At 45.0% G+C, this 17910-nt stretch overlaps 1 protein-coding gene and 1 pseudogene across 5 annotated transcripts in view; both read right to left on the bottom strand.

The window, feature by feature from the left end:
- Nucleotides 1-17910, bottom strand: part of XDH (xanthine dehydrogenase) — a 440380-nt gene that overhangs the window by 123736 nt on the left and 298734 nt on the right. For all 5 annotated transcript variants that reach the window (XM_063918955.1, XM_063918959.1, XM_063918954.1 and 2 more), the window contains 5 exons: nt 7378-7562; nt 3752-3926; nt 3277-3366; nt 2046-2215; nt 1605-1728 (listed from right to left, as the gene is read on the bottom strand). In XM_063918955.1, coding sequence (XP_063775025.1) covers nt 1605-1728; nt 2046-2215; nt 3277-3366; nt 3752-3926; nt 7378-7562 — 744 coding nt within the window. The remainder of the gene's footprint in view (nt 1-1604; nt 1729-2045; nt 2216-3276; nt 3367-3751; nt 3927-7377; nt 7563-17910) is intronic.
- On the bottom strand, nt 14737-14855 carry LOC134912481 (5S ribosomal RNA; annotated as a pseudogene).

Here is a 17910-nt window from a genome sequence, read left to right as displayed (position 1 = left end):
CCTCTATGTGTGTCCATCCTACTACCACCACTATCCCCAGCTGCCATCTGTGTGTCTACTTCTACTACTACCCCACCCATCTTCCACCACTACTGTCATCTTGTGTCCCTACTACTTGTCACCTGTGCCTAATACTACCCCAGTCACCTGTACTACTTTCCCCATCAAGCTCTCATATGTACAAGCTACTACCCACCCAGTTATAATATGTTCCTACTACAACCCCTACCCAACTGTCATATACAGTATGACCTTACTACTGTAACTTTGAGTCAGAGTGGGGGTGAAGGAGAGGGGAGGTGGAAAACCATATTTTTGCACATGGGCCAGCACTCGATAGTTCCACCACTGAGCTCACCTGCTTGTATGCTCACTGGAAGTGTGTGATAGGGTTACAGTATTAAAAACCATAGGTTCTCCTTTCATTTAGATTTAGTAATCTGTGCTCAAGTAGGGAAATCCACAAAATCTGGACTGGCCTCACGGTAGCGCTGGACTCACAAAAATGAGTGAGTCCGGGGCGAGATCTGAGGCAGCGCCAATGTTGGATGCAGGGGAGCAATGTTTTTCATTTGAGTTTTAGTTACCCGATGTCGCTCATACAGAGATGTAGTACACTGTATCTGGGTGCATGGTCTCTGGAATATATTGGGAGTTCCTGAGTGGTGACTGGGAGGTGATGGGGGTATCTAAATGGATGCACAGAGAGCGTTGCAGGAGTGTCGCCGGGCATGTCGCTACAAGCGGTTGTACAGAGAGATGCTCACACGGGAGCCATACCCTGACGGAGAAACTGCAACTGCCACAGGGATGGTGCACGTTTCAATGGCCCGTCCGATGGTGGTGGCTAAAGACGCACCACACAGCAATGCACCATCTATAGATGCTGGGCGCCGGTGTCTCAGGCCCTGCACATTCGGACGCACGGACGTACACCAGGGAAGGGCTTTGTAGAGGCATTAGTTGCAGACGTGGCTACAGCAAAAGATGCAAAGACGACTGAGGCTGCGTTTGACTCACACTCAGGCCCTGATAGTTATAACATTATACGGGTAGGTAGACGGTAATTGTCAGTATTATTTATGTGCATAACGTTTTCCAGCGATAATTTACAGCTGACCAGGTCCATCTAAGCATTACACATGTGGCTGGTGTAGGCTGGTGCTTTACTGATCGCACTCAGGGCGGAATGTACTAACCTTGCGGTGTACATACCGCCACACATCCACCGATACTAATCGCATATGTACTAACATGCGATTAGTATTGCGAAAGACATCTCTCCCAATAAGAGTTGTCCTTCGCGATGCGCTCTGGGTCCTAGGCTTATGGTCCGGGAGTCCGGCTGCACATGCGCAGAAGGATGCAGCAGCCAAAGGGCATACTGGGAGGAATCCGTTCAGATCGAATCCCTCACACAGCGCAACACATTGCATTAGTACATCCTGCCATCAGACTCGTTAGTGAAAAATCTATAGTATAATTGTGCTGAATGATTGTCTGACACGTAACAAAGGCGCCGTTGTCCTCTTTCCAGTACCCCACCCCAACCGCGCAAAAGAAGGAAACGTGACGCTACATTGTATTTCACTAATCCCACTTACCAGACTCTCTGCGAAAACCTCCTCATCGTGACTGAACCCAGTAATGTTGCTTCCTGGGACGTCTTTAGCGGAAATGAAACAGACAAATCCTGGAGTGAGCGCGGCCTCAGACTCATCAATGGAGCTGTAGAGAAATGAGAATGACATGACGCTGTACACCAGTTATCCCATTCCCAGCTCCCAAATCTGTCTGGGATTCTGTGCCTCTTCCTACATGTGGACCTCCCAGTCCCCGCTATATGAGATGCACATGGGGGTGGGGGGAAGGGGGTCCTGGGCACAATGCAGGGGTGGTATGATGTGATTCCATCATAACACCTCTGCTCAGTGTCATGAAGTGTATCGGGGCACTGCGCGGGGGGCAGGCCATCACATTGCGTCACATCTCCATGGCCCCATATTCTGTACTTAAGAAAAATGACATTTATCCCCACCCCTTACATTATTTTAGCGTGAGCCTTGGTGCTGGTTATTAATGCTAGATAGAGCTCGTTTTCATAATGGGGGATGTCATCGCAGTATACGGCTTCTCCTGTCGCTTGCTTCATGGCTGACAGGTGCATTATGGGACGCCCTACAAAGTCTCCCGGGTCCTGGCCTGCTGGAACCTCCTGAAAAAAACAAAGAGCTTTGATGTAATATATGACGCACAGGCTGGCCTTCTTCATTTGACAACTACTCGCTTGAAAGCACACAATGCATCCAACTAAGGGAGTCATTCTGAATTGATCGCTCGCTAGCAACTTTTGGCAGCCGTGCAAACGCACAGTCGCCGCCTATGGGGGAGTGTATTTTAGCTTTGCAAGTGTGCAAACGCTTTTGCAGCCGAGCGGTACAAAAGTAGATCTGAACTTACTCAGCCCTTGCAATCACTTCAGCCTGTCCGATCCCGAATTGACGTCCCGAATACGCTTGGACACGCCTGCGTTATCCCAACCACTCCCTGAAAACGGTCAGTTGCTTCTTCCTGTCAATCATCTTGCGATCGGCTGTGCAAATGGATTCTTCGTTAAATCCATCGCCCAGCAACGATCCACTTTGTACCCGTACATCGCGCCTGCACATTGCAGTTTTGTCGAGTTTAACCTGATCACAGCGCTGCAAAAAGTTGCTAGCGAGCAATCAACTCTGAGTGACCCACTAAAAACACAGGGCAAGACCTGTTCTCCGTCATCTCAAAACTGGGACAAAGTGGTTCTGCGGCCATCCACAAAGCTGGGAGCTTCCCTTTGCTGCCCCCTTATAGCATTTTAGCAATGTGTCCAATCCTCACAGATGCACCTGTTTATTAGAAAGCAACGATTTCAATGATTTTCCATATCGTGGTGATAGGAAAACTGTCATCACCATTTATCAATCCAAAATCGAAGTACGCAGCGCCACCAAAGAAAATTTTGCTTGCACACTTTGCAAACTATTTTTTTTTAAATTTAGACTTATCTTGGTCCTACCCAACAAATGTTCAATTATAATACACATGCCTAAGCAGTGATAAGAGTGGAGAAGTGGGCCAGTGGAGAAGTTTCCCCATCAACCAATCAGCAGCTGTGTATAATTTTATAGTATGCAAATTATAGATGTTACTTCAGTGCTGATTGGTTGCCATGGGCACTTGTCCACTGGCTCACTTCTCCGCTCTTATCACTGCTTAGTAAATGTCCCCCAATGTTACCTGAAAGAGCTGGACGCTGGAGGTCTCGGGCTTACTGAACAATTCTGTGGCGCTCTCATATTCCGGAGAGACAGCGTCGGAAAAGGAATACTAGAGCAAGGAAATAATAATGAAAAATAATTAGACAGATAACGGAAACAAATAAAAAATCACGCGGTGGGTGCAAGACCGCGCAGATCCCTCAACCCTAACCCTTTAAATGGACTGTCGACATTCATAGTGATTGCATACCTGTAAGAACCAGTGTTGGACTGGGACATAAAGGGCCGACCAGGGAATGCAGAGGTAGGGGCCCAAGCTTAAGGGGTCTGACCAGCCACCACAGAGGGACTTGGCCAACCAATAGAGAGGTACTGAACCCTAGAGGAGGAGGAGGTGTGGCCTGCAGGCAGTGCGGCCCACCGGGGATTTGACGGGACATATACTGCAGCTAATAATAACCATTAACACTGCTGGAACTCGTATTAACACTCACTTCCCCATTTAGGTCACGTTCCAGCTTCTTTAGAACCGTAAGATAAAATTTGAAGAAGAAGCTGAGGGTCAGGGTGTGCCGGAATTCCACCATTCCTCCTGGGACGTCGGGAGACAGCGCCATCTCTTTGGCGAGAAGCCTGCAGGTGTCCTGGAGTAAGCTGTCGTTCCATTCTCTGGTTGGAGATAGATATCATGTGATCACTGCGCTGTAACCCGGAGTGACATTGCGGTATAGCAAGGATGCAGAGCAGGGACAGCGCCTCTCTGCACTGCATCCCTTCGCTGAGCGGGTAGCGCCGGACCTGAGAGCAGGTGGGGCAGATGTAACATGTGCAGAGAGAGTTTGATTTGGGTGGGGTGTGTTCAAACTGAAATCTAAATTGCAGTATTTACCCTGCACAGAAACAATATAACCCACCCAAATCTTTCTCTCTCTGTACATGTTACATCTGCCCCCCCTGCACTGCACATGGGGGGTAATTCTGAGTTGATCGCAGCAGGAACTTTGGCCCTCAATCCAAATTGTTCGCTCGCTAGCTGCTTTTAGCAGCATTGCACACGCTAGGCCGCCGCCCTCTGGGAGTGAATCTTAGTTTAGCAGAATTGCGAATAGACACTTCTTAGCAGTTTCTGAGTAGCTCCAGACTTACTCGGCATCTGCGATCAATTCAGTCAGTTTCGTTCCTGGTTTGACGTCACAAACACACCCAGCGTTCGGCCAGACACTCCTCCGTTTCTCCAGACATTCCCGCGTTTTTCCCAGAAACGCCAGCGTTTCTCCGCACACTCCCAGAAAACGTCCAGTTTCCACCCAGAAACACCCACTTCCTGTCAATCACACTCCGATCACCAGAACGATGAAAAATCCTTGTTACGCCGTGAGTAAAATACCAAACTTTTGTGCTAATTTACTTGGCGCAGGCGCACTGCGAACATTGCGCATGCGCAGTTTGCGACTAATCGCTCTGTAGCGAAAAAAAAAAATAACGAGCGAACAACTCGGAATCACCCCCATTGTTTTGCCCATCTGCTAACAAATTTGCTGCTGCGATCAGATCTGAATTACCCCCAAAGTGCAGCAGCAAGGTTAGTGTATCGTAAAAATAATTTATTAACAGTTACTTATATAGCGCCAGCATATTTCGTAGCGCTTTACAGTGGGAGTGTACAGAATAGAATGAATGAGCTGTTTTGCTCCTGTTGTGATGCCCTACACTACAGCTGTGCATAGATTTAGGCAATAGGGCAATTGTTAGCCCTATGCCAAGTGGATGCAATTAACCGTTGCATCCAGTATAATGCAGGCGCTGCCATTACTTCCAGGCAGGGACAGGGGTTAGGGGGCCCGGCCTGTGATCTCAGGGGAACCATTGGCTATTGCTGAGAAACAGTGGTGAATTTCCCATTAAGCCTTGGGGCGCCACCTGCTGGGGGGCAGTACTCGGACGTTTGCCTTGTTACTGTAATTCTGGAATTTCCCAGTTACATTATTTATTTATTTATTACCAGCTATTTATATAGCGCACACATATTCCGCAGCGCTTTTACAGAAAATATTTGCCCATTCACATATGTCCCCTCTTCCGTAATGCACGTCGAATGGTGGTAAAAGCGCAGACTGCCCCTGTAAGCGGTCCTTCTTACTTACTCAAGGCATGTTTTACTATTATATTAGTGCAAACTGCCAGATCAGGTCTTATAACCAACGAAAAGAATGAAATTGGGCAGTGGGGAGGGGGCATTACTGTAATACCTAGGGGCACCCTGACCCCTAAATCTACACCCTTTTGATAAAGGGCTCTATGCACTGATCCACCAAAGGTTTTTGCACCCCCAAAACATAAAAAGTTTTCATAAACCTAATGTTAATAGACTAATACAGCCACACAGGCTACATCTCTTTTTAATCTTCTGTATCATAGGCAAATGCAAGAGGGGTGATGGGGGTAGGGGTGGGTCCTGTTGCACGAAAACCCCCATTCCCCAAAGCCTGGTCAGCAGCAGGGCTGTTTCTAGCCAATTTGGCTCCCAGTGCAAGATTTAAAAATGCGCCCACCCATGACATAAAAAAATGTGGCCCCCCCCCCCCCTACACACACACCTAGATAAAAAAAAACACTTGCGCGCTCACTGCAAGGGGCGTGGCCTCATCTAAATGGGTGTGGTCTCATTTAAATGGGCATGGCCTCGTCTGAAAAGACTACCTCACAATCCAGTTTTTGACCCTGCTCCAACAGATCACGACCACCACGGGGAAAAAAAATTCTACCATATTAAGCCCCACACAGTAATGCCCCCTGCACCATGTTATGCCACACACCGCAATGCCCTTGATACATTAAATCCCCACACTACGGCAGGCAAGAGTCCCCATTTCACACATTACGGCAGGTGTCCCCATTTTACACATTGAGAGAGAGAGAGAGAGAATACTTACAGAGGCGATTACCGCTCTTCGGCCCGCATCACCAGTCGCTCCTTGCGCCGGCCTTTCCCTCTTCCTAACTTGGATCCTCCTCTGTACTCCCCTTGGGGGGGGAGTTTCGCGGAGTAACGGGGTTGCGTCGTGACATAACGACGCAACCGCGTCATTCCGTGAAACTCCGCCCCCCGAGCAGGTTACTCGGGGAGAAATAGGAGGGGGAAGCAGGGAGCCACAGTTAGTGCCGCGGCGGGCGCCCAGTGCGGTTGCACTGCTCGCCTGCCCCAAGAAACGGCCCTGGTCAGCAGCCGCTACAGTACATGCGGAATGGAGTTGTTGCATTTGCCCAGTGGCAGCAGAGCTTGTTACGTGCCAATTATGCATCTTTCATGAACTGGCAACAATCGCTCTAAAATCAAATATTTGTAAACACCCCTCCAGAAATCCCGCGTTTACCCCTGTGGATCAAGTATTGAACCTATATCTTTGGTTTTCATGGAAGGCTGCCCTCATTAGGGGTGACCAAAAGTAAGTGAAGAGACAGATGAACATAATTACTGAGAACACAACAGGTGGCCGTTTACTGTCCTCCGAGGCCCTCTGGCTCCCATAATAAAATATTACTATTTCTTACACTTACCTTCTATAGGAAATATGCAATGCAGTAGCTTTTAATGGGTTGTATCATTAGACACCAGCCCCTCACAGCATAATGCCGCAATTTGCGGGCAAATGGGAGGGGGTGGATCCGAGATAACTCCCATGAATCACGGCGTTATGTCATGAGAGTGTGTTGCTCCAATTGTGGTCGGTTTTCTAGTCACTAGGAAACCCCCCCTGTGTGTGCCACTGTATCCAGCTGTTAAACTTGTATCATTCATTAAAAGGTGTGCAGCACTAGACATATATGAGACCGATGATGTTAAATAAGGATCAAATAGAGTTTGAGGTAACAATATGGTTTAAAAAGGGGCAGACAAGTTATTCTTGGTTCTTATCTGCCGTCAAAGTCTATGTTTCTATGTAAATGTAATAGCCTGCGACTTGCAGACATTGGAGAGATCCCAGCGGGTCTGACTGGTGTTTTAACGGGGCAATCATTTAAAAGGTAAAACCAGGATATTACATTTATAGTCGCAAGCTATTGCAGTTACCTGGATATGTCTGGAGGTGTTCAAGGTGTTCAGGCTGTAGAATATTACCTTCCAACTAGCTCTTTACAAGCCTCGGTTGCCAAAACGGTGACATGAGACATCCCTCCATAGCTGAGCTTGACCTGTTCCACCTGGTGACTATCTGGTTTGAAAGCAACTTTCATGCCGCTGGTGACGATGGCTATGTCATCTTCCCGCCGCGAGGCTTGCTTGAAGGCTGAGAAATATTCCCACTGTCACAACATAGATACATAAAAAGGTTACATTAAGAAACATTTGTGAAACGCGTTAGTAACAGGAAAGTCTTGAGTCTGTTTTTGAAGGATTCTAGAGTGGAGGCCTGTGGAACTGTGCGGGGTAGCGAGTTCCATAGTGTCATGTCCCACGATATATGTGTTTCATGTTTTATTGCAGAGCTTTGCATTTTGTTAAAAATTGTCCCTCCTGATTTCCTGTAGCCAGGTTCTGATGTCATTAGACCTGCCCTCAGCCTGTGCTCAGCTCGATGTGTGTCGGCCATTTTAGATTCCAACCAGCTCTGGTAAAACATCATCTTTTCACCTACTGCTGTTTTGTACAAGAATATCAGCTTGAAATAAACCTTCATCTGGATTCATCTCACATATCGGAGGTTTGAGTTGACACTATCTGATAAGGTCTCTTGGTGTGAGTACTGGTTAATGTAGACATATACCCAGAGTAACTGTCTGAAGAACACTATACTTACAGCCTAGTTATTGAGTCAGAATAGTGAAAAGATGTTTGATAAAAACTACCAGTAAGCCAGTTGCAGCTTCTGCAGATACAAATACATAACAAGCTTGCCTGCAGTGTAACAGGAAATCAGTGTTTGCAGCTATAACAGCTCATTATAGCATAACCAGCTACAAACTTACTCTAGCCTTATTCAGATCCATTTTCCTGTGTACTATCATGGCTGAAGGAAATACAGTTCAGGCTATTCAGGATGAGCAATATCTACAATCAGAACAAGGAGAAGTTATGGATCTCAACCTGCAGTCTAAACGCCCTGCAAAGCCTTCATGGAAGGTAAAAGAGAATCTTGAAGGTAGGAAACATGAACTTTCTTCCACTGTGCTAAACTTATGGCAAAAATTGCAAGGTCATATGTCCACCATTTCTCAGCCTGTTTGTGATGTGTCACCGCTAGAGGGCGCACTAGGACAGCTTTGTTCAGTATATGAACTTTATAAAGTGTCAAGTAAGGAATATATAAGCATTTTGAAGAAACTCAATAGCCAGGATTCTTTAGAAGAACTGCAAAACTTTTATCGTCTTAATTTGGATCGAGACAGTCTATTGCGAGAAGTTAAGTCTAAGACAGCAGCCAGCCAGAATTGCACAATTATTGGAAACATCATCACGCATTTCTGTGTCCACCAGGCGTTCAAAACGATCATCTAAGTCACGAAGCTCAAAATATTCCATGCTCAGCGAACAACTTATAAATGCACGTGCAGAAGCAGAAACTGCTAAAATACAAGCCGATTTTGCACGTGAAAGAGCAGAAATGGAATCTAGAATAGCACGTGAAAGAGCAGAAATAGAAGCTCTAGAGAAACAATGTGAGTATGCCACAGCAATGGTACGGTTAAAGGTTTTGGAACAAGCTGGCAGTGGAAGTGAAAGAGACAGCATCAGTTCAAGTGAAGTGGATGTGGAAGATCCTCTTAAGCGCACAAGAGACTACGTCCTAAGTCAAAACAGTGAACCCCTGATTGCTGCAAACATTCCTGACAGTGCGGACATCCTTCCAGGGGACATCCTTCCGGAACAAAAAGACTCCGATCCCTATGCAACACGCCACATCCAAGGTCAGTACAATGCACAATCACTTGGTCATCCTGACCCATTTTCACACACCACAGTGCACCAAGGCCCAACACCTCAACAAACTCAATATACAAATGCCTGGTCACAACCCAATATGCCAGTAAGTCACCAAATCCCTGGCAATCACACAGTTCCACATGCAGCGAGACCTACAGACCTTAAACCAGCTCTTAGGTTGAATGCCTACGCACCGCCCTATCTCCCTATGTCTCTTACCCAGAACACCACAAATAATATGAACAGCACTACACAGCCAGCAATTCCTTGCCCAAAGTCAGAGAAAACAGACATGTCAGACTTTGCAAGATTCATGGTTCGTCGTGAACTTATTAAGACCAGCCTCACTAGGTTTGATGACCAGCCCGAGAACTACAGAGGTTGGAAACGTGCCTTCAGATCCACAACTAATAACCTTGGTATTACTGCTGCTGAAGAACTAGATCTGCTGATCACGTGGCTGGGCCCACAGTCTACAGAACGTGTCAAGAGACTCAGGTCCGTCCACATTGATAATCCTGCGGCAGGCCTCTTTGCTGCTTGGGAAAGGTTAGAACGAAGCTTTGGAAGTCCTGAAGCCATAGAGAATGCTCTGTTCAAACGGCTGCAGGATTTTCCAAAAATATCCGGCAAGGACAATGAGAAATTCCAAGAACTCAGTGACCTACTCTTTGAACTCCAGCTGGCCAAAATGGACACTCACTTACCTGGCCTCAGTTACCTGGACACAGCTCATGGGGTAAACCCAATAGTTTCCAAGCTGCCATACGGTATTCAAGAAAGGTGGACTACACTTGGGTCAAGATATAAAAGAGAAAATCGAGTCTCCTTTCCCCCCTTTTCTTACTTCTGTGAGTTTGTCAAGAACATTGCGGAATCCAAGAATGACCCAAGCTTCTCCTACAGTGAGTCAAATCATCCTGGTTCACCTACCCCTAAGTTTGACAGCCCACGCTCTAACTACAAGAACCACAGAGGTCCAGTATCACTGAAAAAGACTGAAATCCTTCCCACACCAGCATCAGCTCTTGTCAAGAGCAACCAAGGTGATAGGATTGAAAACCCCAACCGCATGTGTCCCATTCATAAGAAGCCACATCCCCTCAAGAAATGCATCGGTTTCAGAAAGAAACCCCTCCAGGAACGCAAGGAACTTCTAAAGAATTTTGGGGTATGTTTCAGATGTTGTGCTTCTACTGAACATTTTGCTAAAGACTGTAAAACTGCTATTAAGTGCATAGAGTGCGGCTGTGAGGACCACGTGCAGGCACTGCACCCATCTCAACCCAATACTACACCCCCTGCACATTTCCCCTCTGCACCAAGGCATGGCGGGGAGAATGCAGATCAAACAGCAAGTCCTACTACTGTATCTTCTTCATGCACTAAAGTCTGTGGAGAAGATCTTCGGGACAAGTCTTGTGCAAAGATATGTCTAGTCAAAGTATACCCCAAGGGACAGCCAGAAAAGACTCTAAGGGTGTACACCATCTTGGACGACCAGAGCAACCAATCACTCGCAAGATCAGAACTCTTTGATCTGTTAAACTTAAAGGGAGATGCTTACCCCTACACCTTGGGTACCTGTAGTGGAATTACAGAGGAATCTGGAAGAAGAGCCAGTGGACTGGTTGTAGCTTCTCTCAAGGACAATCTTGAGATACCCTTACCCACACTTGTTGAATGTAATGAGATACCATCCAACGAAGAGGAGATTCCTACCCCAGAGGCCGCTCTTCATCACACTCACCTAAGGCCTATATACAACGAAATACCAACCCTTGACAAAAATGCAAAGATCTTACTTCTGCTTGGTAGAGACATTCTCAGGGTACATAAAGTACGCCAACACATCAATGGACCAAATGATGCTCCATTTGCCCAACGTCTTGATCTAGGCTGGGTTATCATAGGCAATGTCTGTATAGACAAGATGAAGACGCCTACCAATATTTCCTCATTCAAGACAAACATCTTGCTTAACGGTCGCAGCACCTGTTTTCAGCCATGCCCACATCACTACTGGGTGAAAGAGAAGCTGGGCAGCAGTAATTCGCAGCATAACCATCAAGACAACATGAACATGGTCCCGTCTTGGGACGACAGCCTCGGATCGACAGTGTTCAATTCAACAAGTGAGGACAACAAGTTAGCATCTACGAGAGAAGATAGAGAATTTCTCAAGATAATGGACAAAGACTTCACTCAAGACGATTCCAACAGCTGGGTAGCACCTTTACCCTTCCGCTTTCCAAGAGTCAAACTACCAAACAATCTACAGCAAGCAGTTGCTAGATTTTCCTCTTTAAAACGAACTCTAAAGAGGACACCAGAGATGGAAAAACATTTTGTGGATTTCATGCAAAACATATTCGACAGAGATCACGCAGAACCTGCACCACCAGTAAAGGAAGGAGAAGAATGCTGGTACCTTCCATCCTTTGGCGTGTATCACCCACGGAAACCCAATCAAATTAGAGTGGTTTTTGATTCCAGCGCTCAGTATGATGACGTCTCCCTCAACAATCTGCTCCTTACTGGGCCAAACCTAAACAACAGCCTCATAGGAGTGCTAATTCGCTTTAGAGAAGAGCCTGTGGCAGTAGTAGCTGACATCCAGCAAATGTTCCATTGCTTCATAGTCAGGGAAGACAATCGGAACTACCTGAGGTTCCTGTGGCACAAAGACAACAACGTCAATAATGAAGTCATAGATTACCGGATGAAGGTACACGTATTTGGCAACAGCCCTTCTCCTGCTAAAGCAATCTATGGACTCAGAAGAACAGCCCAGGAAGGTGAGAAGGACTATGGATCTGACGCTCGTCATTTTGTTGAAAAGAACTTCTATGTTGATGACGGACTTAAATCCCTACCCACAAGTGAAGAGGCAATCGATCTCCTCACCAGAAAACAAGAAATGCTTTCTGTAGCAAACCTTAGGCTCCACAAGATTATCTCCAACAGCCAGAAAGTAATGGAAGCATTTCCTTCTGACGATCATGCCACCAACTTGAAAGATCTTGATCTTGGTTCTGATATTCCTCCCATACAACGCAGCCTAGGCTTGCTCTGGGACATTAAACAAGACATATTTACATTCCAGGTATCAGGCTATGACAAACCTTTCACCAAACGAGGAGTTTTATCTGTCATAAACAGTATCTATGATCCTCTTGGATTTGTAGCTCCAGTCACCATTCATGGCAAGATGTTGCTGAGACAGTTAACCAAGGTGAACTTAGACTGGGACACTCCATTATCTATTGAGCAACAACAAAGGCGGGAGACGTGGAAGAAGTCATTGAAGATATTGGAACAACTCCAAATACCACGTTGTTACACTCCCAGCTCCCTTTCAGCTGCTACCAGGAGAGAAATCCACATTTTCTCAGATGCATCGATGGAAGCCATAGCCGCAGTAGCCTACCTGAGGATCTTTGAAACCAACAACAAACTACACTGTGGATTTGTCCTGGGTAAAGCCAAATTAACCCCAAAACCTGCACACTCTGTACCAAGACTCGAGCTTTGTGCAGCTGTGCTAGCAGTAGAAATTGCTGAAGTTATAAAGGATGAACTGGACATTCCAATTGATTCATTTGCATTCTACACAGATAGCAAAGTCGTGCTTGGTTATATACACAACCAAACAAAACAATTCTATGTATACGTCAGCAACAGAGTAGAACGCATCAGAAGTTTCTCCACTTCTGAGCACTGGCATCACATTACCACTAGCCTTAATCCAGCTGATCGTGGAACAAGACCTTCACCAAAACCCAACCTCCAGATCGGTGACCTTGTTCTTTTAAAGGCTAAAGAGGCCCATCGCAATGAATGGCCAATGGGACTTATCACCAAGGTTGTTCCCAGCGACGATGGAAAGATTCGTAAGGTAGAGGTTAAAGTGACCAAAGGAGGCTCTGCCAAAGTTTTCTTCCGTCCAATCACTGAACTAGTACTTCTCCTTCCAAAGGAAGATATCACATAAAGAAGGACATGGCTACTAGATTCACCTCATCATCGGAAGTATTCTACCTCAAACTTCCAGCTATGATATACCATCGACACCTTATTATTTGGATCATACTGTGGGTTGGTGGAAGTGTTTGCAAGTTGCGGCTTCCCCAATCCGAAGATGGGTTATCACTTGGAACTTGATCCAACATTTTCCTACTTTTATGGATTACAAGCTTCAAGACTTCGACCGAACTTATTTCTTGTTATCGTTGTTTATTGTTACAGGTTATCTCTTTTGTCTTACAGGTTGCAAGATTAGTTCTGGACTTCATCTAAGGACATTACTATAATGTTTGATTTATCGTGAAATCTAAAGATTTCAGACGGGGAGTGTCATGTCCCACGATATATGTGTTTCATGTTTTATTGTAGAGCTTTGCATTTTGTTAAAAATTGTCCCTCCTGATTTCCTGTAGCCAGGTTCTGATGTCATTAGACCTGCCCTCAGCCTGTGCTCAGCTCTGTGTGTGTCGGCCATTTTAGATTCCAACCAGCTCTGGTAAAACATCATCTTTTCACCTACTGCTGTTTTGTACAAGAATATCAGCTTGAAATAAACCTTCATCTGGATTCATCTCACTTATCGGCAGTTTGAGTTGACACTATCTGATAAGGTCTCTTGGTGTGAGTACTGGTTAATGTAGACATATACCCAGAGTAACTGTCTGAAGAACACTATACTTACAGCCTAGTTATTGAGTCAGAATACATAGAGTCTGAGCCGCAAAGCTGAAAGCTCAACCCAAAGATGAATTCCGGTAGATCCTAGGTACTGCTACTAGTCCTTCATCTACTAATCGCAGTAAGGGATCAGATGCTGCGTCAGGTACCTTGGACCCTGGTCATCTTGAGTTTTGGAACTTAGTAAACCAATCTTGAAACAGATTCGCTATCTTACAGGCAGCCAGTGAAAGGAGTAAAGAATTGGTGTTATGTGGCTGGAGCGGGTAATAGCCTGGCAGCTGTGTTGTGTGCCATCTGCAAGGGGTGTAATTCTATTGCTGGTAGACCCAGGTAGGGTCTAAACGCAATGTATGACTGTAGGCATATCTCCTGAGGGAATTCAGTGCTTGATTCTGGATATGTTCCCCAGATGAAAGGATGATGATTTGACTGTGGCTGACACCTGATGTTTAAGTGGCGCGTTAATGTTTTTTCACTCTACGCATGAAACTGTGGCCAGCCGCATAGCTTACAATTTACAACTGGCCTATATCATGTAGAAATGGAGAGAAAAGAAGTAACCTTTATTGGGAGCACTCACTCTCGGAAACAATTAATTTAATATAAACAATAGTGTAATGATGTAATGATTAAGACATAACTTTTAATAATGTTTTTTAAAATATATGGACACTCGGACAGAGTCACAAAAAATAAATAATAAATAGATGGCTATCTTAGTCGTGAACCACAGAATTAGCTGTGTCTGTGAATTTATTGATGAAATATATATTCTTTGGTTACATATCTGCTAGGCATGTGTGCAAATTTACTACAGGGTCAACCTTTTACTCAGATGGTGCGGGCGATAACCTACAACACCTGGTATTCCCTAATGGTCTCCCAATCGAGTACTGACCAGGCCCAACACTGTATTGCTTACAAGATCAGACGAGATTGGGCATACACAGTGTGGTATGGCAGTAGGTATTATATAACCATATATGTAAGGTGCCACTGTGCCACTGTTGTTGATTAATGTACATACATGCAAATTTATCATTGTATGTTATATGTGTCCAGCTTTTGAGCACCAATATCTGCAGGCATTGATCAATGTAGATATATGCAAATTTATCTTTGTATTCTATGTGTCCAATTTTTTGAGCACTAATATGTTATAACAAATCTGCAGCCGCTGAGACTTACATCACGTGTAATCAGGGCTGTTTCTAGCCAATTTGGCTCCCAGTGCGAGATTTAAAAATGCGCCCCCCCATGACATTAAAAAATGTGCCCCCCCCCCCCCCCCCACACACACACACACCTAGATAAAAAAAAAAAAAACTTGCGCGCGCACCCGGCAAGGGGGCATGGCCTCATATAAATGGGTGTGGCCTCATTTAAATGGGCATGGCCTCGTCTGAAAAGACTACCTCACAATCCAGTTTTTGACCCTGCTCCAACAGATCACGACCACCACAGGAAAAAAAAATTCTACCATATTAAACCCCACACAGTAATGACCCCTGCACCATATTATGCTACACACCACAATGCCCGTGATACATTAAATCCCCACACTACGGCAGGCAAGAGTCCCCATTTTACACATTGAGAGAGGAGAGAGAGAGAGAGAGAGAGAGAGAGAGAGAAAATACTTACAGAGGCGATTACCGCTCTTCGGCCCGCCTCACCAGTCGCTGCTCGCGCCGGCCTTTCCCTCTTCCTAACTTGGATCCCCCTCTGTACTCCACTCAGGGGGGTGGGAGTTTCGCGGAGTGACTGGGTTGCGTCGTGATGTAACAACGCAACTGCGTCATTCCGTGAAACTCCGCCCCCCGAGCAGGTTACTCGGGGAGAAATAGGATCAGGAAGCAGGGAGCCACAGTTAGTGCCGCGGCGGGCGCCCAGTGCGGTTGCACTGCTCGCCTGCCCCAAGAAACTGCCCTGCGTGTAATACAGCGGTTAGCGGCAGGCAGCAAGTAGGGACGTATACAGAACTAAGTATTCCTTTTTGTGCAATTACCCGATACTATCACTTGGTAATAATTACTATTGTATCCATCTCTTAGCCATGCTTGAACATGTTTAATTGTGTTATCAGACACATCGGCTTTTTAGCCAGCATATGGTAATTATTAACCATCGGTGCTTCAGCCGTTACAATGTTCACACTATCTTGAGTCATTTTTGTACAATTGTTTGATCTTACTACTTAGTAACCACTACCATACTCACCCTCCAGCTATATCGGGCCATGTTAAATTTAGCTACCAGACACATTGGTTCCTTAGCCAGTATATGGTAATTATTAACCGTCGGTGCCTCAGTCACTACAGTGTGTATATTGCCTCAAGCCGTTTTATGGTATTCTATTATCGACAAACGCAGATACATGCGCAAATATTTCATTGTATTTACATATATGTGTCCATTTTCTGAGCATTAGTATGTGATAACAAAATGGTTATAAAGTCAATACTTGTAATTGTTTAGAAAAAAGAGTGAAATCCCTTTCTTGGTTAAATAGTGACTGTTTAAAAATCGTTTTTTCATATATATATATATATATATATACTCGTCCACACCTGTTTTCCTATCCTTCATATATGATGGAACTGCACTTTAGGATAAATATTGAGACGAACCACTTGCGCTGTGATACTATTCACATCAAGGGTATCTCTTTACTAACCTAAGTACAGAAAGTCTGCTTGTCTTTCTTCGAACTGTGTAAGTGTTCTCTGCCCTCTCTCATTCCTCGTCCTATACCAAACACGTTGGCATGACGGGAGAACAGCAGAAGGGCTAGATTGTTACAGTTTCAGCTTCTATTATTCCAAGTTGCTGTTTCATACTTGCATTGACGACTCTCCTTGTTAACCATTATAACAACGTCAGCTTTTTCATACTTTTTATGCTCAAACCCCTAAAAGGGCAATTTGACTATTTATAGACGCATCTTCATGTCAACAAACATTTGGGCTTTTGGATTTAAATATGCATTGACCAGATGATTTAAACCCCAGCGCTCAGTCCCGTTCCAACATGAATGTCCAAATGAACTTTAGAAGACGTGTCCTATAGGGGTCACTGGACAATTTTTGAATGATGTATCAACTCCTGATCATCAGTCCCAACAGTTCAAATATTCTTCTTTAATAATGAAAATACCTCAAAAAAAGACCAGATGGAAATAACATAGTGTAGTAAGTCTTGGAAAATAATGACACCCAAGTGGATTATATACTATGCGGTGAGAAAGATCTGCATACCGAAACTCACACAATATATAGGTGAATGACTCCCATAAAGGTATCTTTAGTAACCAATTGCCAATAATGTGGATGGAACACCCGTAGACACACCTTTATACAGTGATCCTTGAACTCTGACGTACCGTACTCACATAACATAAAACAGATGTACTCCCGTAAAGGTATCTTTAACCACCGCTCGCCACCAGTTAAAAAGTAGGTGCACCGTGAACACACCTTCATATATCACTCCCTATGCAGGGACGTACCGTACTCACATAGCACATAGCAGTTCTACTCCTATAATGGTTTCTTTGTTTTTCCTCCTCCGCCCATGTGTAGCTGACCCAGAGTGGTATTGTAGACACTCAATATCACAGATGGAGGAGTAACCATCAAAAAAGAAACCAAAAAGGAATTCTTAAAAATGCTTAAAATGTATTCCAAAAAACAATACATAAAAACAAAGGTAACCAGACAGTGGATGGAATGAAGGTATACCTGAGAGGTACAATCGGCCGTAAATGCCTAGCAGGAAATGCCTATCACGTCTGGTCCCACGGATACAAAGAGAAATCAGTAGCGCTCCTGAACCAACATGTTTCGACTATGGTATTAAGTCTTTGTCAAAATTCTTTATGGGAGTCATTCACCTATATATTGTATGAGTTTCGGTATGCAGATCTTTCTCACTGCATAGTATATATCCACTTGGGTGTCATTATTTTCCAAGACATACTACACTATGTTATTTCCATCTGGTCTTTTTTTGAGGTCTTTTCAT

This window comes from Pseudophryne corroboree, chromosome 4 (assembly GCF_028390025.1).
Source record: "Pseudophryne corroboree isolate aPseCor3 chromosome 4, aPseCor3.hap2, whole genome shotgun sequence".
Classification (NCBI taxonomy): Eukaryota; Metazoa; Chordata; class Amphibia; order Anura; family Myobatrachidae; genus Pseudophryne; species Pseudophryne corroboree.
The sequence above is the reverse complement of the archived record's forward strand: the minus strand, read 5'-3'. Positions and strand labels throughout refer to the sequence as shown.